Source organism: Aegilops tauschii, chromosome 2, assembly GCF_002575655.3.
Source record: "Aegilops tauschii subsp. strangulata cultivar AL8/78 chromosome 2, Aet v6.0, whole genome shotgun sequence".
In the NCBI taxonomy this organism is placed as follows: domain Eukaryota; kingdom Viridiplantae; phylum Streptophyta; class Magnoliopsida; order Poales; family Poaceae; genus Aegilops; species Aegilops tauschii.
The window spans coordinates 43,256,841-43,281,668 of NC_053036.3; the positions used below are offsets into that span (position 1 = coordinate 43,256,841).

General features: G+C 44.5%; 1 protein-coding gene across 1 annotated transcript in view; it reads right to left on the reverse strand.

Moving 5' to 3' along the window:
• Positions 1-16,244: 16,244 nt before the first annotated feature.
• The window catches only part of LOC120973419 (isoflavone reductase homolog), a 68,813-nt gene continuing 60,229 nt past the window's right edge, over positions 16,245-24,828 (reverse strand). The window contains exons 4-5 of the mRNA XM_040399007.1: positions 17,361-17,562; positions 16,245-16,359 (exon numbers count right to left, since the gene is read on the reverse strand). Of these exons, the coding sequence (XP_040254941.1) occupies positions 16,245-16,359; positions 17,361-17,562 (317 nt within the window). The remainder of the gene's footprint in view (positions 16,360-17,360; positions 17,563-24,828) is intronic.

A 24,828-nucleotide genomic window follows, 5' to 3' on the forward strand; every position in this document is an offset into this window, starting at 1 on the left:
AGCATCTTACGGCACTAGAAGAAGAGTCGGCGCAATCGGTCGGAGCATGAACTAGCATTACCCTCTACTCACAAGGCCGGAACACACCGCACCAAAGCCACCTCGTCTCACATTCGTTGTGGTGACATCCATGTGCTAATCTGTCTAGACCACATCGCCGAGTGAGTCATGCTAGCCTGCGTTTGAAATGTCGTCTCTGTGACCATCTCTAATATCACCTGGATTTTGAGCCTCTCGCGCGTTCTTTCCAACCATTGCCCTAGCACGGCAACCCTAGATCGAAGCAGAAAGTCCGAATTCGACACAGCTAGCTGTGTCAATAGTTTCTACCCCCACCTCCCACGGCCCCATCGGTAGCTACAGCCCACGCACCCCACCTAGTGACACCACGGGGGCACTCCTAAAATGCTACACCTACGAACAACTTTTACGTAAGCTTACGAAAACCCCTTCTCTCCTAACTAACCACCCCTCTTGAATTTCATGGTGGGCCTACCATCCCACTAACATCCAATTAACAATTGACACCTCATTATGCAAACCCCCAATCATGTATGTGTTTAACATGTTTGAGGTCAACGGTAATGGATTTAGCTACTCCCTTTAAGTTGTACTAAGTCAACGACAAATAATATGGATCAGAGGAAGTAAGTATAGCGGGTTCGCCACTAGGTTGTATGACATGAATATACATAAGTTAGCTATATGGTCCTATGGGTATGACAGTATGACGTTTACGTGACAGCAGAATAATCCATTTTCAGTTCCATCAACCTCATGCCGACTTGCCTTACATTTTGACTTTCCGAGGCTCCCACGCGTGCATGCATGACCGTTACCGGGTTCGCTTATTTCATTGACAGCTTCTCGCCCAAATAAAGAAGAAATCAAGCATCCAAAGACGACAACAACTGTGGTAAGTCAACCTGTACCCGCAAATGATTTCTCCTTTCCCGCTCGAAAATCACAGCGCACGTACGTCAGGTGGTGGGTGCATGCCGACTGCCGACTTGGTGGCAGCGGCCATGGCACCAGCCCATTTCAGTGGTTCCAAACGCCGGCCGTTCTGCCCTATAAATGGGCACGCTCCCAAGCATCAACACACAAACACCACCACTGATTCCAGTTCAAACATCTTGTACTACTGGCAACATGGATACGAGCAGCACGATTCAGTCTGCCGTCGAGGCGGCCCGCGTGCCAGGCCTGTCGGTCGCCTCGGCGGTGCTCGCCATTCTGGTGGTGGCGCTCAGCACCTACAGCCGCCGCTGCCGCCACCCGGTGCTCCGCTTCGTTGTCTGGGGCGCCTCCGCCGCCTTCATCCCGCTCACCTCCTCGGCTATCAGCGCCTTGTTGGGGGAGAGGAAGGCGCTGCAAGGCTGCCAAGGCCGTCCAGGCTGCCAGAAAGTCGAAAACGGCAAGGACAGCCCGGAGGTCCAGACCATGTGGACGCTCCTCCTGTGGAGCGTGCTCATCGTCATCATCAAGGGCAACGCTGACGCCGCCGCGGCCTCGGCGGCCGCCGCCTCCGCCTCGCCTTCCTCCGGCGACGTTAGCGTCGACGGCCAGAAGGTCCGGACCCCTGTGGAGCTCCTCTTCATGTACGCCTGGGTAGCTTGCCTCATCGTGATGTGCATTCCCGAGGCAGGATGGTTGAAGTTCGAGGGAAAGGCGATTTTCATCGTCTTCTTCCTGCTCGGCTTTGCCAAGGTGGTGCTCAAGCTGGTCGTCTTCCTCATGGCGAGCAGCTCCTACGCCGTCGGCAAGAACGCCCGGCTTGTCTCTGGCTACATGGCCCAGCTCGTCGAGGACGGCGCGGAGGAGGGCAATGGTCATGTGCCTCCTTACGTGGTCGTAGGGGAGAGCAAGGAGCACGTCGAGGAAAAGCCCCAGGGGTACCGCATCAAGAGCGACGCTCTCAAGAATAAGCTCAGCACACTCGTGACCCTCAACCGTGTTTGGTGGCTGTCCGACCATGGCGACGGCCTCCTCGCCAAGCGGCGGGAGCTCAGGGACCTCTGCCTTTCCTTCTCCCTATTCAAGAGTCTCCGTCGTCGGCTCTCGGGGTACCCCTTGGCCGAGGCAGGGTCTAGCAACGCCGTCGACTTCGTGCTCAGGGGCATGGACGCTGCCGCCGGGGACGGCAAAGGAGGCACCGATACGGATCGGGTGTTCCGAGTCCTCGTGGATGAGCTCTGGTTTGCAAGTGATTTCTACTACTCTCCACTCCCATTGTGCTCGTTCAGTGGGTGGTGCGCCGTCCTGAACTACATCCTTTCGGTTCTCATCATCGCCGGAGCTATCGGCGTGGGAGTGGTTTATCATGACAAAAGAGTAATCGCCTTCACACCCGACCCTGCCTGGAATGCCCCGGCTCCAGATCCAGCATCTTACCAAAAAGCTTACTACTTCATCACTTTATTCCTCCTGCTGGCCGCCGTGCTCACTGAAGCGTGTGAGATCATCGCCGGCGTGTGCTCCAACTGGACCAAGATGGCCTTGCTCGGCCACTACATCAGATTCAGAAGTGGTACACCTGGGCGCTGCACAGATGCAGCGCTGGACACGGTGCTGCGTCTCAGGCCGGCGAAGCGTTGGAGTGACAAAATCGGGCAGAACTCGGTGCTGGAGCCCCGCCGTTTTGGGAGGCGGTCGGGGCTTTTCTCGGAGAAGCTATATGGGCGCGCAGGGCTGATGAGGTCGGTGGAAGTCTCACCGGCCGTGAAGGACGCGGTGCTCAGGTCCTTGAAGAGCAGCTATGGGGGACTGGACAAAGGAAGCACGCCGGCGGCGCACCGGGTGGGCCTCGGCGGCAAGGTCGACAGCTGGGCGTGGCCGGCCATCGGCGCCGGAAGCGGCACCAGCAGCACCACGGAGCATATCCTCGCTTGCCACATCGCCTCCAGGCTCTTCGAGATGAAGTACTCGCACACGGCATGCCCGGGGTCGGCGGCGGCCGACATGACAGCCGCCTGCCATTTATCCTACTATTGCGCGTACCTGCTGGCGGCTGCGCCAGGGCTGCTGCCGGACAGCCCGGCATGGACCGACAAGCGGTACAAGGAAGTGGTGGCGGACGTGAAGGCGGCGCTGGGAAAGGACGACGACGGCGCCAGCGAGACGTCGCAAAGGTACGAGCGGCTGCTCAAGGAGCTGGGCGCGACCAGCAGGGACGAGGTGCTGCAGCGCGGCGCCGAGCTTGGGAGACGCCTGGTGGAGGCGTACGCGGAGGACGAGGCGGCGGCGTGGCGGTTCCTGTCGGATTTCTGGTCGGAGATGGTGCTCTTTGTCGCACCGTCGAAGAACGTCAAGGGCCATGTCGAGGCCATGGGGCGCGGTGGTGAGTTCGTCACGCTCGTCTGGACGCTGCTCATGCACGCCGGTGTCACGGACAGGCCTGGGACAGCTGACGGTAGTGGCGTCCCGTAACCAGGAAATCCATCATGTAATTTGTTCATGCATCTTTCTCGTTTTGGAAGCTTCTTTTGTTTCCCTTTTTAGACTAGATCGTTGTAAGTTAATTAGTTGCGGAAGTAAATCAATGTCTCAAGTATGGGTAATAAATGTATTATTTTGTGTTCCATTTAATTCATTTCTAACATGAAAATCTACTTTACTACTCTCAGCATGTCTGAAAAGAGGCCTAAAATTTTGTCGGGAGACAAATAGTGCAACTTTGATCCAATTTGTAGATAAAACTATCAAAAACTCTGACACCAGATAAATATCATTAGATACACAATAGAATATATTTGTCATGTTATATTTTTAGTAGTGTTGTAGTAATTGTGATGGTTTTTCCTACAAACATGGCCAAACTACCCACCGATTGGCTTCATGCAAAATTTATATAAGTTTTTTTGAGATGGAGGGGTAGTATTAGTACATGTTCAAATGCAGTGGATAATGATCTTCATGACAGACATAAAACATGCAACTCCACCCTTCTGACAAGTTAGGGCCTCTTTGATTAGCATGATTGTAAAATTGCATGGACAGTAAAAGCACGGGAAGGAATACCATGCCCATTTAAATTCTACATGATTTGGGTTTGTCTGATTGTGTCACATGAAAAACAAGGATTGTTTCCAATAGGTTGGAACGGATGCTTGAATGTACAAATGAAAGAATTCGCATAGGGTTCGTTCCTATGAATCGAACGACAAATGTAGGAGAAATATATAAAGATTCTAATTCTCTAAAATTGGTATGATAATCCTTTGAATCAAAGGAGCATTAATTTTAAAACACATGCATAGAAACTTCAAAAGTTGCATTAATTTTATTTCTAATTTTTTTTCAGTATTTATTTTCGTCTTACATTATTTTGGTGGAAAATACTTAAACTTTTTCTTCAAAGTATATGAAGATATATCTAGACTTACATGAACATTGTTTTAATACATAGCTGTTTTGTAGAACAAGTGGACATTTTTTTCGAATACATGAATACTTTCTAATACAAAAACATTTTGAAGCATGAGATGAAGCTTTATTTTAAATAATTAACATTTATATTGAGGAAGATGATTTTTTTTCTAGTTTCCAGAATATATGCATTTTTAAACTATTTAAACCGGTTTTCATAACATTTTAAAAATCTTTTAAGTTTAAAATCTTTTTCCAGAAATATAAACTATGTGGTTACTAGGTCATGCTTGGGACCGACCACCCGTAAATTTAAAGAAAAATGCTATCGGCGGCCCATTACAAGCAATACTAAGTGGATCGCCCACTACACGCTGTTATCATGTCGACCCGTTAAGTGGGTGGACGCGAGAGGTCAACGTCGGTCTTAGGAACCTTCTAGAACCTTTTGCCCAGTTTTGCCAAGGTTTCAGAAGGTTTTATGATTCATTTTTATTTTCTGTTTTACCGGTTTTATTTCCGATTTTCATTTTTTGTATTTATTTTCTGGCCATTTTTTTAGAAACGTATGTAACTTTATTCATATCCGCAACCATTACATCTACGCTGATTTTATGTTTACATGAACTCGTGGCGGCATTGGTGAACCCTAGCTGCCGTCGCCCTGACCTCCTCCTTTCTCTACGGTCCCCTTGCCACCGCGGGAATAAGCCGGCAAGCAACGCTCATTCCATGGATGGCGGTGACAGGGTCTCTCTCCTGATGAGGGGTGGTCGTTGTTAACCTGGACATGGCGGTGTTACTCGACATCGATGACGTTTTGCTGGTGCTTGGATGTTGAGGCATGGTGATGGTGGTGTTTCCCTCCTACCACGGCAAGGGTAGAGCGAGGTGTTGTCTTGGCTAGCCACAACGGATCTCGCGCCTCTGCACGGACCAGATGCATGGCATGGTGGCCTTGTTGCACGGACCCGACTTCATGTTATGATTGGGCAAGAAGCTCCACGTAGGTCCTTTGCATATAAACAACATATATCGAGTAAAGTTTTTGTGTGGGCACAAGATTTTTTTCGAAAAGAAGGTTGAAACCCCCAGCCTCTGTATCATTGTGATGTGTCGGGGCTAGATTGAAATTCTAAATATCAAAATTATAAAATAAACAACTAATTAGATATTTGACAGCGAAACAAATTTAATGAAATTTGATTGTTTTAGAATCAACTTTAAATCCTATTCGAATAGGATTTGAAATGCTTTAATAAGAGATACTACTCTTTGCAATATGTACATCAAGCCGCTATATGCTCTACCGTGGCTTCCTAGCATAAGCGTCACTCACTCATCATTTGCTATTGCATTGTCTATGGATAAGTACACAATTAATTGGTACCCTTGTGGAAGAAGTACACAAATATAAAAGGTTCATGCATCACTGGACACTAGTAGAAACAGAGGCTTCCATACGCCCCCATTAGTCCCTAAAATAATCGAACCGCGACCAAAGGGGTCTTTAGTCGCGGTTCGGGAGGAGACCCGCGACCAACTATCTGGGCCCAGCGCGCTCGGTCGACAGCTGGCGGACGGGAGGGGCTTTAGTCCCGGTTGGCCTGGCCAACCGGGACTAAAGGTCCTCAGGCTGGCCCGAAGGCCTTTAGTTGCGGTTGGCCAGGCCAACCGGGACTAAAGGCCCATCCCTATATATAGGACTCAGCTCACTTTACTTAGCCACAATTCGGAAGGGGGGTGGTGGGTTTTCTTTTGGTTCCTCCTATGCACACAAGGTGTTCGATGAAATGCCCGAGAGCATGAAACAAACATGATATGAAGTGTCCGAGCCACACTTGAGCTTTCTCATTTATTTTTCCTCCGCGATCGCGGTTAGCAACTTGAACCTTTCATGTGTCATTGATAAAATATGCATGTGTGTAGTTCATTGTTTAATTTGTATTATTTCTGGCTAGTTAGTTTAACAAATGCATGATGGTTAATTATATACTTTATATAATAATAATGCAGATGAATCGGCAATGGATGTACGGTCCCCGACTCTCCGGCGAGTTCACTACGGGTTTGAAAGATTTCCTCGTAGTGGCAAATGCGAACAAGCAGCGAGGTTTTATTATCTGTCCATGTGCTGTCTGTAAGAATCAGAAGGGTTACTCCTCCTCAAGAGACGTTCACATGCACCTGCTTCGGCACGGTTTCATGCGAAGCTATAATTGTTGGACCAAACATGGAGAAAGAGGGGTTAGAATGGAAGAAGATGAAGAAGGGGATGATATCGATGACAACTATCATGATCATTTCGGTGATACTTTCATGGAGGATAATGCTGAAGGTGGGGAAGGGTTAGGTGAAGGTGAAGAAGAGGCACATGATGAGCCCGCTGATGATCTTGGTCGGACCATTGCTGATGCACGGAGACGCTGCGAAACTGACAAGGAGAGGGAGAATTTGGATCGCATGTTAGAGGATCACAAAAAGTCGTTGTACCCAGGATGCGATAATAGTCTGAAAAAGCTGGGCTGCACACTGGATTTGCTAAAATGGAAGGCACAGGAAGGTGTAGCTGACTCATCATTTGAAAATTTGCTGAAAATGTTGAAGAATATGTTTCCGAAGAATAACGAGTTGCCCGCCAGTACATACGAAGCAAAGAAGGTTGTCTGCCCTCTAGGTTTAGAGGTTCTGAAGATACATGCATGCATTAACGACTGCATCCTCTACCACGGTGAATACGAGAATTTGAATGAATGCCCTGTATGCACTGCATTGCGTTATAAGATCAGAGGCGATGACCCTGGTGACGATGTTGAGGGCGAGAAACCCAGGAAGAGGGTTCCCGCCAAGGTGATGTGGTATGCTCCTATAATACCACGGTTGAAACGTCTGTTCAGGAACAAAAAGCATGCCAAGTCGTTGCGATGGCACAAAGAGGACCGTAAGTCCGACGGGGAGTTGAGACACACCGCTGATGGAACGCAATGGAGAAAGATCGACAGAGTGTTCAAAGATTTTGCAGCTGACGCAAGGAACATAAGATTTGGTCTAAGTACTGATGGCATGAATCCTTTTGGCGAGCAGAGCTCCAGCCATAGCACCTGGCCCGTGACTCTATGCATCTACAACGTTCCTCCTTGGTTGTGCATGAAGCGGAAGTTCATTATGATGCCAGTGCTCATCCAAGGTCCAAAGCAACCCGGGAACGACATCGATGTGTACCTAAGGCCATTAGGTGCTGAACTTTTACAGTTGTGGAGCAGACCTGGTGTACGTGTCTGGGATGAGCACAAAGAAGAGGAATTTGACCTACGAGCGTTGCTTTTTGTAACCATCAACGATTGGCCTGCTCTCAGTAACCTTTCGGGACAGACAAATAAGGGATACAATGCATGCACGCACTGCTTACATGAGACTGAAAGTGTACGTTTGGGTAATTGTAAGAAGAACGTGTACCTGGGTCATCGTCGATTTCTTCCCCGAAATCATAATGTAAGAAAGAAAGGCAAGCATTTCAACGGCAAGGCAGATCACCGGCCGAAGCCTGCGGAACGTACTGGTGCTGAGATATTTGATATGGTCAAGGATTTGAAAGTCATCTTTGGAAAGGGTCCTGGCGGACAATCAGTTCCGCGGGGAGTTGACGGGCACGCACCCATGTGGAAGAAGAAATCTATATTTTGGGAGCTAGAATATTGGAAAGTCCTAGATGTCCGCTCTGCAATCGACGTGATGCATGTTACGAAGAATATTTGCGTGAACCTGCTAAGCTTCTTGGGCGTGTATGGGAAGACAAATGATACAAAGGAAGCACGGCAGGACCAGCAACTTTTGAAAGACCCAGATGACCGGCATCCGGAATGGTTTCAAGGTCGTGCCAGCTACGCTCTTACCAAAGAAGAGAAGGTCATTTTTTTTGAATGCCTGAGCAGTATGAAGGTCCCGTCTGGCTTCTCGTCGAATATAAAGGGAATAATAAACATGGCGGACAAAAAGTTCCTAAACCTGAAGTCTCACGACTGCCACGTGATTATGACGCAATTGCTTCCGATTGCTTTGAGGGGGCTCCTACCGGAAAATGTTCGAGTAGCCATTGTGAAGCTATGTGCATTCCTCAATGCAATCTCTCAGAAGGTAATCAATCCAGAAGATCTACCACGGTTACAGAACGATGTGGTCCAATGCCTTGTCAGTTTCGAGTTAGTGTTCCCACCATCCTTCTTCGATATTATGACGCACCTCCTGCTCCACCTAGTCGAAGAGATTTCCATTCTCGGTCCTGTATTTCTACACAATATGTTCCCCTTTGAGAGGTTCATGGGAGTATTAAAGAAATATGTTCGTAACCGTGCTAGGCCAGAAGGAAGCATCGTCAAGGGCTATGGAAATGAGGAGGTAATTGAGTTCTGTATTGACTATGTTCCTGACCTTAAGCCGATTGGTATTCCTCAATCGCGGCACGAGGGGAGACTAAGTGGAAAAGGCACGATCGGAAGGAAATCAACGATATGTATGGACGGTCATTCTATGACTGAAGCACACCACACAGTTCTGCAAAATTCCAGCTTGGTGGCTCCGTACTTCGAGCAACACAAGAATATTTTACGCTCGGACAACCCGGGGAAGCCTGAATCCTGGATTAGAAAGGCCCACATGGAGACTTTTGGCAGTTGGTTGCGAAAACATTTAATGAATGACAATGATGTTGGAGATCAGCTGTACATGTTGGCCAAGACACCATCTTCGACTATAACGACTTTCCAAGGGTACGAGATAAATGGGAATACATTTTACACCATCGCCCAAGATAAAAAGAGCACCAACCAAAACAGTGGTGTCCGCTTTGATGCAGCAACCGAGAATGGGCAAAAGGTCACATATTATGGTTACATAGAGGAGATATGGGAACTTGACTATGGACCCTCCTTTAAGGTCCCTTTGTTCCGGTGCAAATGGTTCAAGCTAATAGGAGGTGGGGTAAAGGTGGACGAGCAATACGGAATGACAATGGTGGATTTCAACAATCTTGGTTACCTTGACGAACCATTCGTCCTTGCCAAAGATGTCGCTCATGTTTTTTATTTGAGGGACATGAGTAGCAAACCGAGGAAAGGGAAAGATAAGAAAATGATCAGTACATCATGCGATGATCCAAAGCGCCACATTGTTCTTTCAGGGAAAAGAAACATCGTGGGAGTGGAGGACAAGACAGACATGTCAGAAGATTATAATATGTTTGGTGAAATTCCGCCCTTCAAAGTGAACACTGACCCAAGCATTAAGTTAAATGATGAGGATGCTCCATGGATACGGCACAATCGTAAGCAAGCAGGGACACAAGGGAAGAATTGATGTGTAATAATTTATTGTACCAAACATTGTTGAATGGATCATGTGAATTAAAACGTACGATGGCGAATCCAGATGATTTGTATTTGATATATTATTTGTATTTTTAAGATTTTAAAATGAATTAGTTTTATTTTTCTGAATTTTTTGATATATTATTTGTATTTTTAAGATTTTAAAATGAATTAGTTTTATTTTATTGAATTTTTTGATATATTATTTCTATTTTTAAGATTTTAAAATGAATTAGTTTTATTTTTCTGAATTTTTTGATATATTATTTCTATTTTTAAGATTTTAAAATGAATTAGTTTTATTTTTCTGGATTTTCTGAAAAGTATATGAAAAAGGACCTTTAGTCGCGGTTCGTGACACGAACCGCGACTAAAGACTAAAGGAAATTTATTTGGGAATAATTGTATAAAGGAAAAAGAAAAGGAAAAGAAAAGGAAAAACAAAAGGAAAAAGAAAAGGGAAGAGAGAGCAGAGAGGAAAAAGAAAAGGAAAAACATCAATTTTATTTTTTATAGCTCTTAATCATTCAACCGTAGCTGCTCCTCCTCTATGTCCCCTTAATCTTATTTTTTAATTCCTTTATACTTAATTAATTTTTACTACATGCAGGAGTGACATATGGCGGACGATAGAGCCGAGCCGCTTAGGGATCCGGAGGCTGAACGTTATTTAATGGGCATCATAAACAACGAGATTCCTTATGTGCCGGGCTTAGAATATGAGCAAGAAGAGGATGTAGTCTCTTCTTTTCTGAACCTTGACGGTGGAACAGACATTGTCGCTGATCAAGAAGGTGACGGAACGGACATTGTCGACGGAGGTCAACCGTCAACAAACGACGATCTCGAATTGCAAGTAGCAACCACCTCCGGTGAGGTATATATATACATTGAGCCTCTCGTGATACAAACTTACTGAAATGTGAATACATATGTATTAACGCGCGCGACTCTCTTTCTTTTTTTAGCCCTCGGCCGGATCGAGTACGACAAAGCGTGGCAAATCCAAGGCGATGAAAACAGGAGAAACATATGCCATTGATTTTGTCAGTGAAACCGGCAAGCCCCTACAGCACACCTCAAAGTTTATCAACCAATGCGGAGTCGTTGTTAGAGACAACGTCCCGATCACCGTCCAGGAATGGAAGGAGCCAAAGAAGGCACGTCTTGGTTTCAGTTTTGTCGACAAGAGAACGAAAAAGGATTGCTGGAGAAAGCTTATGGAACATTTCATTCTACCTCCGGAATACAACAAAGTCGATGAATTCGGTAACGAGGTTCCGGGTGGACGTGAGAGGAGGAGGCTAGTTAAAGAGTTCGCTCTTCAGAAGATGGGCGAAGCATTCCGGAACTTCAAGAAAAATTTAACCCGTGACTATGTCAACAAGGGCAAGACTCCGGATTTCAATGGACAACATGAGAAACTGAAAGATGATTGGCCAGAATTTGTGAGGCAAAAGAAATCGGAGCATTTCCAGGAAATATCGAAAAAAATAAGGATAATGCGAGTAAGAAAAAGTTCCATCATATTATGGGGCCAGGAGGATACCGCCTTTCGGAGCCTAAGTGGCAGAAGATGGAGGAGGACCTGAGGGTGCGAGGAATCCCTCTAGGTACAAAGGGATGGGACCCAAGGGCCAAAAGCTGGTGGTACGGGCATGGGGGATCGCTAGACCCGGAGACAGGGGTGTGTGTTCACCGGAAGAAAAAGTTTGCTCCCACCCAAGCCCTTATTGACGCAATGACCCAAGCTCAAGAGGGCTTGATCAAGTTCAACAGAGAGAAAGACGCACTGACAACAGCCCTCGGGAATGATGAACACGGAGGACGTGTACGAGGCAAAGGCAGAATTCCGTGGAAAGTAGGGTTTTCTGAGGACAATGACCCGTACTGTTACAGAAGCCGTAAGAGAAAGACGGACCGGGATGCAGATCTTTTGGCGAAGTTTGCATCGGAACTCCATGAGTTGAAGCAGACCGTGCATGAACTAGTAAAAGAAAAATCGGCTGCAGGGCCGCATGAAGATCATGAAGCGGATCGCGGAAGCCAGCAGCGGAGAAGCAGCGTGGCTTCCACGGATGCCCCGCCTGGTGCTAATGCACCGATGATCGAGATTCGTGCACCGGAGCCTCACTACCCCGTGGATGATGTAAACGAGATGAAAGAATGTGATCTGCATTATCCCGTGGGGAACGTTTCCACGAAGGTAGCTACCGGCAGTGCTTTACCCTGTACACCTGGAGCACTCCACCATAACAACCCCATTGCATATGGCTATGCTCGTGTCACGGTGGAAGACATAGTCCAAGAGTTTGAGGACCTGGAGATTGACAAAGCTACACCCGAAGGGGAGAGAAGACTTGGAGATGTCAAGCGCCAGATCATTCTATGGAAAAAGAAGTACATAGTGTTTCCAGGCGAGGCGCCAAGGCTAACAAGTCCACCCCCCTCCGATGGTGGTGGTGGTGGTGGTGGCGGTGGTGGTGGTGGTGGCAGTGGTGGTGGTCGTGGTGGTTCACCTACACCTCCTTCACGCCATTCGACGCCGTCCCCCGATCCACAACCTCCGGCGGGTAAGCAGCCGCCGCCCCCCAATCCTCCTCCGGCGGGTACGACGCCCCCCAATCCACCTCCGGCGAAGAAGCAGAAGCAGGCGGACAGCAAGGAAACCCGCTCCTGGACTATTAACCCGGACCCTTATGTACCTAAGACCACAAGGGTACCGGAGCCATCACTGAAGCCTCTCCTCCCAAGGCCTTGGGAACTTAGTGAAGCTGAAACCAAATTGGCCGCGTCTGCTCATTATGAGAAATGGAAGGCGGATACGAAGGCGAAAAAAGAGCCTGAGCCCAAGCAAGTATTCACTGAGAAGCAAAAGAAGTGGGCTAAGGATTTTTTGACGACACCGTCCCAAGCCGAGCTGAATATGCCTGACGACTATGGACATGAACTTCGTAGGCAAGCAAAAATATTGAAGGAGGAGAAAGAAGAAAGTAAAAAAAGCGGGAAACAAGTTGACCAGCTCGGGATGCAGAATAAACAATCGATCCCCCCACTCATAGTGAAAGCCGGTCCGGAAGAGGACCCCGAGATCATAGCAGCTGCGCCAGCACTTGGATTGACTGTAGCGAGTGCCATGAAACAAGCGTCCGAGATGGGTTTGACTCTTCGTGCCTTCTTAGGCCTTGAGGATGCGCCAGTATGTGAGATAGCATTACAATATGTGCGGAATGGGCCTCTCGTCGAGCCTGCGCGGGAAAAGAGTCTACCACCACAAATGCAAAATCTGCTACGTTGGTACAAGCAATTCATAACATGGGCCGACAAAGAATATATTTATGCGGATGTTACAGAGGAGCATCACACCAAACGGTACTCTGTACAAGTTCATATGAGTGAATTGTTCCAGCTGTTCAATCTGCGCGAGCTCGACAAATCTATCCTGAGTTGCTACGTTCTGTAAGTGATTTATTTCTACCTCATCTCATTCTTCATTGCCTGCACTATATATATATATATATATATATATATATATATATATATATATATATATTGTCCTAACTATATTGTTGCGTACGCTATTATGCAGATTGAAGATTTGGGAATGCAAAATAAGAAACATCCATGATGTTGGGTTCATTGACCCACATATCGTTAATGGACATGTGTTACAAAATCACCCCGAAGACATGGAGAAAGACTTGTACAAGTTTCTTAGAAAGCATCAACTCAAAACTCATATTCTATTTCCTTACCATTTTGGGTGAGTGTTTCTCTCTTGTGCCCATTCTCTTTTGTTTACTCCATGCATGGTATGTCTAATCGATGAGTTATGCATGACTGTGCATGTAACGTGTCCGCAGGTTCCACTGGATTCTGCTAAATATTGAACTTCACACCTCCAGAGTTCTAATCATGGACTCTATGGATTCGGATCCAAAGCGTTGGGCCGACATGAGAAAAATGCTGCAAAAGTAATTATTTTCAATCGTTTGAGCTCTATATCGATCGGTCTCTTTCGTTCATTTCCTAATATCAAGTAACTAATAACTCCCTTGTTCATTTAATTTTCTTTGCCCTGTAGGGTTTGGAGACGGTTCTCAGAAGAAATTGTCGGTGAATTTAAACATGAGCTAGATTTTAGAAGGTTAGTTAATGTGGATAAGCAGCCACCGGGGACCAATCTATGTGGATACTATGTTTGTGAGAACATCCGGAGACACACCTCTGAGCGGAAGGCATTGGATAGCGTGCGGAAGGCGACGGATAACTTGCGGAGGAGGCTTAGTCCAGAAGCTCGCTTCCGACCAATTCAAGATGAATTAGCAGGATTTTTCATGAGGGAAGTCATCAATCCTAAAGGAGAACACTATACCGAGGACGAAGAAATTTATATGCATACCCGAGATTGAAACTTGTTCGAAGTTGTATATGGTCATCCATCCTAATTGTGTATGGAAACTTGTTCGAAGTTGTATATGGTCACCCGAGATTGAATATATATTATATATTCCTCTTGAATTCTTCTTGTTTGAAATTTCATATGCATGTATATAGTAGCGTAGAATATGTGTACTGAAACTTCATCAAAATTAAAATAAAACACAAAATAAAATACAAAAGAAATAAAACACTACAAATTAAAAAGAAACCAGGTTTAGGGGGGCTAAAACCCTAAACCTGCGGAGGAGGCCTTTAGTCCCGGTTAGCCACGAGAACCGGGACTAAAGGTCCTCCGCCCCGACGGACTCCTGGCGCCCACGTGGACGGGCCTTTAGTCGCGGTTCGTAAGAGGCGCGACTAAAGGGGGGGCTTTAGTCGCGGATATTTAGTCCCGGTTGCACAGCCGGGATTAATGGCCTTTGCGAACCGGGACTAAAGGCCCATTTTCTACCAGTGGGAGCCGATGCATCATGCATGGGTGCTTTCCTGCGTGCCTCTTTTGTAATTTGGCGGTTGACTGCACTGGCGAATGGGGCTCCAGGCGCTGGAATCTTATCAGGCTGAGCATCATCTTAATTACCTGCCACCCCAGACACGAGACGTCTCTGCCAACTTGCACCAAGGCCATAGGAAGCCACCAGGCATGCAGTACTGGAAATTTGCACGGAAGTTAAAATATGGTTCAGTTTGAAGTTTGTACAGCCGGTTCCACTACTGAACAGTCACTTGGCCTGTAGAATATTTTCGTTGTGGACCATCACGACCAGTTAGTTGTCTCTTAGCTCGTTCGATTAAGTACCTCTTACACGCTTACACCCCATGACCTCCATTGGATAAGCATGCATGCAGCGTTTACCATGGCCCATGGCTACCCTTCTTTTGGCTCAAGTGGTTACCTTACATAAAGGAATGGAGGGAGTACTCACTTCCAACAATTCTATCGGATTTAGTCGTCAAATGAAGTTTCCAATCATATATTTTTGTGGCATATTACATACTCCCTCCATTCCTAAATATAAGTCTTTTTTAGAGATTTCAGTAAGAATTACATACGGATATAAATAGACATATTTTATAGTGTAGATTCACTTATTTTGCTCTGTATGTAGTCACATTGGAATCTCTAAAAAAGACTTACATTTAGGAACGGAGGGATTAGTATGTGTTATTACCCAAATTTTGGACTTTAAACCCATGCCTGACTGATAACAGAACCGGAGGGAGTACGGGGGATTTTTGATTCTCAGTCCATACACACAGTGCGGGCGGCATACCTGCATCATGAGAGCCATCCCTCCCTTTCTTAGAAACCTTCGGAAACCATCAATCAACAACTCGCCAAAGATATTAAACAACTAAACATACAATTATTCTAGCAACAACACATTGACAACTAGAAGCTTGGGTGCAACCTTACTAAATATCATCCACAAAGCTTGCTCCCATGGCTTTTGGCTAAATATTTATCTTCCTTCAACTGAAGCTTGCTCCCGGTCTCATTCCAGCCTTGTAGTTTACTTATCTTCAACATCCTTCTCCGTACTTGCTCCTTGGCTAAATATTTATATGAAGAAAAAATAACTTGAGCGAGTGCAGCATTATCATACCTATCCAATGACCTTGACATCCAAGCTTTTACCTCATACCCAATGTCCTCTTCTTGACCTGGACTAAGCTCCTTGGATATAGGGTGAAACTCCTTACTCGACTCTTGCTAGCCCTAAATCTACACGGTTATTTCATTTTACGCATATCATGTAAGTACTGGCTAGCATTCGTAAATTCGAGACTACATGACTAGTGGTTGAAATATTCAAGGATAGAACATTTTACGACATGTATGCTACAGCTAGTTTTCATATACATACAATCCGCATAATAGATTGAAAGTTCCTTATATCTAATCCAAATAAGCATTAAATTTTTAAGTTCAAAGCAAAAACAAATAGAATCCAAATTATTGCAAACTGATGGAGTTTTCATTTCCATGGAACACCTTTTTCTAGGGAATCTCCACGGAACTTACAGATGGTACATAACACATAATTAACTTGATTACAACTTTAATAACTATGCCCATGTTGAGTAACATATCAATGAATCTCCACGGAAGTTTGTCAAGCAACCCTCATAAAAAATGTGATAGTAATGCCCTATCCCCACCTGATTAGCAAGGTCTGTACCTGCATGCCAGTAGAATATGTAGTAGGTATGGCAATTGGGGCGAAACTAGATTTTGCAAGGTTCTAAAAAGAGGTTTTAAATAACATATATTTTTGCCAAACCTTAAGTAAACGATATGAATACGCACAACACAAAAACAAAAAGTTTCTTATGGTGGAGGGAATCATATTTCTCACATTTATCTAATCTGCATTTCATTACAATTTATGATCATGTACATGACTTCATATATCATCTAATTCATGGCTATGGTCTTTTAGTTTTAAAGATCTTTGATCACTATGTTCTATTTTAAATGTGTGTTCCTGACCAATCAAAATATGATTAGAAAATTCATTTTGCAAATATAAATATTTTTTATACTAAATACTTGCTTCCAAACAGAAGTAACAGAAAAAAATGATAATATTTACTATTTCTCGTGGAGAAAATCATGCACTTAATTCTATATTTGCACTTCCATAAGTGAGTCATCTAAAATGGTGAGGATGACTTGCACATCCTCATCAACGATAATTGGGATAAATAATAAAAATAATTTAATTACTTATTCTTTAATGTTATAAAAAATAAGAACTACTATTAGAAATCATTAGTTATTCTTAAATGATTTCATGTATCAAAAATAGAAACTATTAGAAATCATGTGAACAAGGTATGACTTCTTTATTTAAAAACAAAGAAAAGTTAAAGTGATTATCTTAGTGGTCAAGTGATAATTCCTTGGCTAGATGAAGTCATGCTTCTCTCTCTCCCAAATTATCGGGAGAAGTCAGACATAATTTTGTTGTACACATGTCCTAAGATACTCCCCAGAAGCCAAAGTGGTTATGTACAATGAAAATGTATTTTCACACAATTAATCCATTGCCTTGTAAGAAGATGGCATGACAAAACGGTAATATTTTCCTAGAAATTCCACGTGGCCCTTTCACCATTTTTTACTAATAAGCTGAGATTTCAAATACTATATACTCAACAAATAAATGATTTTTCTTAACATTCATTAATGCCAAGAATTCACCACTCGGGATGGGAATTTTCTGAAGAACCTTTCCTGAGAGCTTTTCCCATTTAGCAATCAACTCATTTTGAGTAAGGATGTTTTCATGTGGCCTTAGGTATATTGTCTTGTTCAAGGCTCGTGGGTCATCAATGCACTTGATTGTGTATGCTGCAACGTCATGTTCGTCCATGAATATCGCTACAGAGTTGTTGGGGAACGTAGCATGCAATTTCAAAAAAATTCTTACGCTCACGCAAGATCTATCTAGGAGATGCATAGCAACGAGAGGGGGAGAGTGTGTCCATGTACGCTTGTAGACCGAAAGCAGAAGCGTTAGTTTAACGCGGTTGATGTAGTCGAACGTCTTCTCAATTCAACCGATCCAGCACCGAACGTATGGCACCTCCGAGTTCTGCACACGTTCAGCTCGATGACGTTCCTCGAACTCTTGATCCAGCAAAGTGTCGAGGGAGAGTTTCGTCAGCACGACGGCATGGTGACGGTGATGGTGAAGTGATCCGCGCAGGGCTTCGCCTAAGCACTACGACAATATGACCGGAGGAGTAAACGGTGGAGGGGGGCACCGCACACGGCTAAGAATAAGTGATGTGCCTTAGAGGTGCCCCCCTCCCCCCCGCCCCCGTATATAAAGGAGGGAGAGGGGAGGAGGCCGGCCTAGGGCGTGCCAAGTGGGGGGGGGGGAATCCCACTTGGACTCCTAGTCCTATTCGCCCCCCTTCCTTCTATCGAAGGGGGGAAGGGGGAAGGAGTGGGAGAAGGAGAAGGAAAGGGGGCCGCGCCCCTTCCCCTTGTCCAATTCGGACTCCCCAGGGGGGGGGGGGCGCCACCCCCTTGTGGGCTGCCTTGCCTCCCTCCTATGTCTCATATGGCCCATATCTCCCCCCCGGGGTTTCCGGTAACCCCCCCTCGGTACTCTGATATGTACCCGATACATTCTGAAACACTTCCGGTGTCCGAATACTATCATCCAGTATATCAACCTCTACCTCTCGACCATTTTGAGACTCCTCGTCGTGTCTGTGATCTCATCCGGGACTTCGAACAATCTTCGGTCACCAAAACACATAACTCATAATACAAATCGTCATCAAACGTTAAGCAGGCGGACCCTACGGGTTTGAGAACTATGTAGACATGACCGAGACACATCTCTGGTCAATAACCAATAGCGGAACCTGGATGCTCATATTGGTTCCTACATATTCTACGAAGATCTTTATCGGTCAAACCGCAAGGACAACATACGTCATTCCCTTTGTCATCGGTATGTTACTTGCCCGAGATTCGATCGTCGGTATCTTCATACCTAGTTCAATCTCGTTACCGGCAAGTCTCTTTACTCGTTCCGTAATACATAATCCCGCAACTACCTCATTAGTCACATTGCTTGCAAGGCTTATCATGATGTGTATTACCGAGAGGGCCCAGAGATACCTCTCCGATACTCGGAGTGACAAATCCTAATCTCGAGCTATGCCAACCCAACAAACACCTTCAGAGATACCTGTAGAGCATCTTTATGATCACCCAGTTACGTTGTGACGTTTGATAGGACACAAGGTATTCCTCTAGTATTCGGGAGTTGCATAATCTCATAGTCAAAGGAATATGTATAAGTCATGAACAAAGCAATAGCAATAAAACTTAACGATCTTTATGCTAAGCTAACGGATGGGTCTTGTCCATTACATCATTCTCCTAATGATGTGATCCCGTTCATCAAATGACAACACATGTCTATGGTTAGGAAACTTAACCATCTTTGATTAACAAGCTAGAATAGTAGAGGTATACTAGGGACACTATTTATTGTCTATGTATTCACACATGTATCAAGTTTTCGGTTAATACAATTCTAGCATGAATAATAAACATTTGTCATGATAGAAGGAAATATAAATAACAACTTTATTATTGCCTCTAGGGCATATTTCCTCCAGTCTCCCACTTGCACTAGAGTCAATAATATAGATTACATTGTAATGATTCTAACACCCATGGAGTCTTGGTGCTGATCATGTTTTGCTCGTGGAAGAGGCTTAGTCAACAGGTCTGCAACATTTAGATCCGTATGTATTTTGCAAATCTCTATGTCTCCCTCCTTGACTTGATCACGGATGGAGTTGAAGCGTCTCTTGATGTGTTTGGTTCTCTTGTGAAATCTGGATTCCTTCGCTAAGGCAATTTCTCCAGTATTGTCACAAAAGATTTTCATTGCACCCGATGCACTAGGTATTACACCTAGATCGGATATGAACTCCTTCATCCAGACTCCTTCATTTGCTGCTTCCGAAGCAGCTATGTACTCCGCTTCACACGTAGATCCCGCCACGACGCTTTGCTTGGAACTGCACCAACTGACAGCTCCACCATTCAATATAAATATGTATCCGGTTTGTGACTTAGAGTCATCCGGATCAGTGTGAAAGCTAGCATCAACGTAACCATTTACGACGAGCTCTTTGCCACCCCCATAAACGAGAAACATATCCTTAGTCCTTTTCAGGTACTTCAGGATGTTCTTGACCGCTGTCCAGTGATCCACTCCTGGATTACTTTGGTACCTCCCTGCTAAACTTATAGCAAGGCACACATCAGGTCTGGTACACAGCATTGCATACATGATAGAACCTATGGCTGAGGCATAGGGAATGACTTTCATTTTCTCTCTATATTCTGAAGTGGTCGGGCATTGAGTCTGACTCAATTTCACACCTTGTAACATAGGCAAGAACCCTTTCTTTGACTGGTCCATTTGGAACTTCTTCAAAACTTTATCAAGGTATGTGCTTTGTGAAAGTCCAATTAAGCGTCTTGATCTATCTCTATAGATCTTGATGCCCAATATATAAGCAGGTTCACCGAGGTCTTTCATTTAAAAATTCTTATTCAAGTATCCTTTTATGCTATCTAGAAATTCTATATCATTTCCAATCAACAATATGTCATCGACATATAATATTAGAAATTCTACAGAGCTCCCACTCACTTTCTTGTAAATACAGGCTTCTCCGAAAGTCTGTATAAAACCATATGCTTTGATCACACTATCAAAGCGTGTATTCCAACTCCGAGATGCTTGCACCAGTCCATAAATGGATTGCTGGAGCTTGCACACTTTGTGAGCACCTTTAGGATCGACAAAACCTTCTGGTTGCATCATATACAAGTCTTCTTTATGAAATCCATTAAGGAATGCAGTTTTGACGTCCATTTGCCAGATTTCATAATCATAAAATGTGGCAATTGCTAATATGATTCGGACAGACTTAAGCATCGCTACGGGTGAGAAGGTCTCATCGTAGTCAACTCCTTGAACTTGTCGAAAACCTTCCGCAAGAAGTTGAGCTTTATAGACAGTAACATTACCATCAGCATCAGTCTTCTTCTTGAAGATCCATTTATTCTCTATGGCTTGCCGATCATCGCGCAAGTCAACCAAAGTCCATACTTTGTTCTCATACATGGATCCCATCTCAGATTTCATGGCTTCAAGCCATTTCGCGGAATCTGGGCTCATCTTCGCTTCCTCATAGTTCGTAGGTTTGTCATGGTCTAGTAACATGACTTCCAGAACAGGATTACCGTACCACTCTGGTGCGGAACGTACTCTGGTTGACCTACAAGGTTCGGTAGTAACTTGATCTGAAGTTTTATGATCATCATCATTCGCTTCCTCACTAATTTGTGTAGGCATCACGGGAACGGTTTTCTGTGATGAACTACTTTCAAATTCAAGAGAAGGTACAATTACCTCATCAAGTTCTACTTTCCTCCCACTCACTTCTTTCGAGAGAAACTCCTTCTCTAGAAATGATCCATTCTTAGCAACACATGTTTTGCCTTCGGATCTGTGATAGAAGGTTTACCCAACAGTTTCTTTTGGGTATCCTATATATGAAGACGCACTTCTCCGATTTGGGTTCGAGCTTATCAGGCTGAAGCTTTTTCACATAAGCATCGCAACCCCAAACTTTAAGAAATGGTAGCTTAAGTTTCTTGCCAAACCACAGTTCATACGGTGTCGTCTCAACGGGTTTAGATGTTGCCCTATTTAACGTGAATGCAGCTGTCTCTAATGCATAACCCCAAAACGATAGTGGTAAATTGGTAAGCGACATCATAGGTCGCGCCATATCTAATAAAGTACGGTTACGACATTCGGACACACCATTACGCTGTCGTGTTCCAGGTGGCGTGAGTTGCGAAACTATTCCACATTGTTTTAAATGAAGACCAAACTCGTAACTTAAATATTCGCCTCCGCGATCAGATCGTAGAAACTTTATTTTCTTGTTACGATGATTTTTCACTTTGCTCTGAAATTCTTTGAACTTTTCAAATGTTTCAGACTTGTGTTTCATTAAGTAGATATACCCATATCTACTCAAATCATCTGTGAAGGTCAGAAAATAACGATACCTGCCGCGAGCCTCAACACTCATCGGACCACATACATCGGTGTGTATTATTTCCAATAAGTCAGTTGCTCGCTCCATTGTTCCGAAGAACGGAGTCTTAGTCATCTTGCCCATGAGGCATGGTTCGCAAGCATCAAATGATTCATAATCAAGTGATTCCAAAAGTCCATCCGCATGGAGTTTCTTCATGCGCTTTACACCAATATGACCTAAACGGCAGTGCCAGAAATATGTTGCACTATCATTTGTCAACTTTGCATCTGTTGGCATCAATATCATGAATATGTGCATCACCACGATCGAGATTCAACAAAAATAGACTGCTCTTCAAGGGTGCATGACCATAAAAGATATTACTCATATAAATAGAACAACAATTATTCTCTGATTTTAATGAATTACCGTCTCGCATCAAACAAGATCCAAATATAATATTCATGCTGAACTGGCACCAAATAACAATTATTCAGGTCTAAAACTAATCCCGAAGGTAGATGTAGAGGTAGCGTGCCGCAGCGATCACATCGACCTTGGAAACATTTCCGACGCGCATCGTCACCTCGTCCTTAGCCAATCTTCGTTTAATCCGTAGCCCCTGTTTCGAGTTGCAAATATGAGAAACATAACCAGTATCAAATACCCAGGCGCTACTACGAGCATTAGTAAGGTATACATCAATAACATGTATATCAAATATACCTTTGTTCACTTTGCCATCCTTCTTATCCGCCAAATGCTTGGGGCAGTTCTGCTTCCCGTGTCCAGTCCCTTTGCAGTAGAAGCACACAATTTCAGGCTTAGGTCTAGACTTGGGTTTCTTCCCGGGAGTAGCAACTTGCTTGCTATTCTTCTTGAAGTTCCCCTTCTTTCCTTTGCCCTTTTTCTTGAAAATAGTGGTCTTGTTAACCATCAACACTTCATGCTCCTTCTTGATTTCTACCTCCGCAGTTGATGTCTACTACACAACCTTCTTCTTGTAGACGTTGTTGGGCCTCCAAGTGCAGAGGTTTGTAGGACAGTAGCAAATTTCCCTCAAGTGGATGACCTAAGGTTTATCAATCCATGGGAGGCGTAGGATGAAGATGGTCTCTCTGAAACAACCCTGCAACCAAATAACAAAGAGTCTCTTGTGTCCCCAACACACCCAATACAATGGTAAATTGTATAGGTGCACTAGTTCGGCGAAGAGATGGTGATACAAGTGCAATATGGATGGTAGATATAGGTTTTTGTAATCTGAAAATATAAAAACAGCAAGGTAACTAATGATAAAAGTGAGCACAAACGGTATTGCAATGCTAGGAAACAAGGCCTAGGGTTCATACTTTCACTAGTGCAAGTTCTCTCAACAATAATAACATAATTGGATCATATAACTATCCCTCAACATGCAACAAAGAGTCACTCCAAAGTCACTAATAGCGGAGAACAAACGAAGAGATTATGGTAGGGTACGAAACCACCTCAAAGTTATTCTTTCCAATCAATCCGTTGGGCTATTCCTATAAGTGTCACAAACAGCCCTAGAGTTCGTAGTAAAATAACACCTTAAGACACACATCAACCAAAACCCTAATGTCACCTAGATACTCCAATGTCACCTCAAGTATCCGCGGGTATGATTATACGATATGCATCACAGAATCTCAGATTCATCTATTCAACCAACACATAGAACCTCAAAGAGTGCCCCAAAGTTTCTACCGGAGAGTCAAGACGAAAACGTGTGCCAACCCCTATGCATAGGTTCATGGGCGGAACCCACAAGTGGATCACCAAAACATACATCAAGTGAATCAATAGAATAACCCATTGTCACCACGATTATCCCACGCAAGACATACATCAAGTGTTCTCAAATCATTAAAGACTCAATCCGATAAGATAACTTCAAAGGGAAAACTCAATCCATTACAAGAAAGTAGAGGGGGAGAAACATCATAAGATCCAACTATAATAGCAAAGCTCGCGATACATCAAGATCGTGCCAAATCAAGAACACGAGAGAGAGATCAAACACATAGCTACTGGTACATACCCTCAGCCCCGAGGGTGAACTACTCCCTCCTCGTCATGGAGAGCGCTGAGATGACGAAGATGGCCACCGGTGAGGGATCCCCCCTCCGGCAGGGTGCCGGAACAGGGCCCCGATTGGTTTTTGGTGGCTACAGAGGCTTGCAGCGGCGGAACTCCCGACCTATTCTGTTCCCCGAAGGTTTTAGGGTATATTGGTATATATAGGTGAAAGAAGTACGTCAGGGGAGCCACGAGGGGCCCACGAGGGTGGAGGGCGCGCCCAGGGGGGTGGGCGCGCCCCCCTGCCTCGTGCCTCCCTTGTTGCTTTCCTGACGTGCACTCCAAGTCTCCCGGGTTGCTTTCCTTCCAAAAATAACTTCTCCAGAAGATTTCATTCCGTTTCGACTCTGTTTGATATTCCTTTTCTTCGATACACTGAAACAAGGGAAAAAACAGAAACTGGCACTGGGCTCTGGGTCAATAGGTTAGTCCCAAAAGTAATATAAAAGTGTTTAATAAAGCCCATAAACATCCAAAACAGATAATATAATAGCATGAATACTTCATAAATTATAGATACGTTGGAGACGTATCAGCATCCCCAAGCTTAATTCCTGCTCGTCCTCGAGTAGGTAAATGATAAAAGAAAGAATTTATGAAGTGTGAATGCTAGTAGGTGCATAAGTTTGATCAATGATAATTTCAATCACCTTTTCTAGCATCATTATATGTCATAACAGTAGTTCAACTCATAGAACTTTTCATGATCAAGTAACTAGCTATTCACATGTTAAAGTATAGATCAAAAACTTTCTTGAAAACTAACAAACAATGTTCTCAGTCATCAAACAATTGCAATTCATCTTATTTTCAGGAAGAGTCTATGTCAAAGCTTTGATTCAGCAAACTTCACATACTCAACTATCATTTAGTCTTCCATGATTGCTACCACTCAAAGCATATTTATAGAACAAATAGTATTCATCGAACACAGAGAAAGATAGGG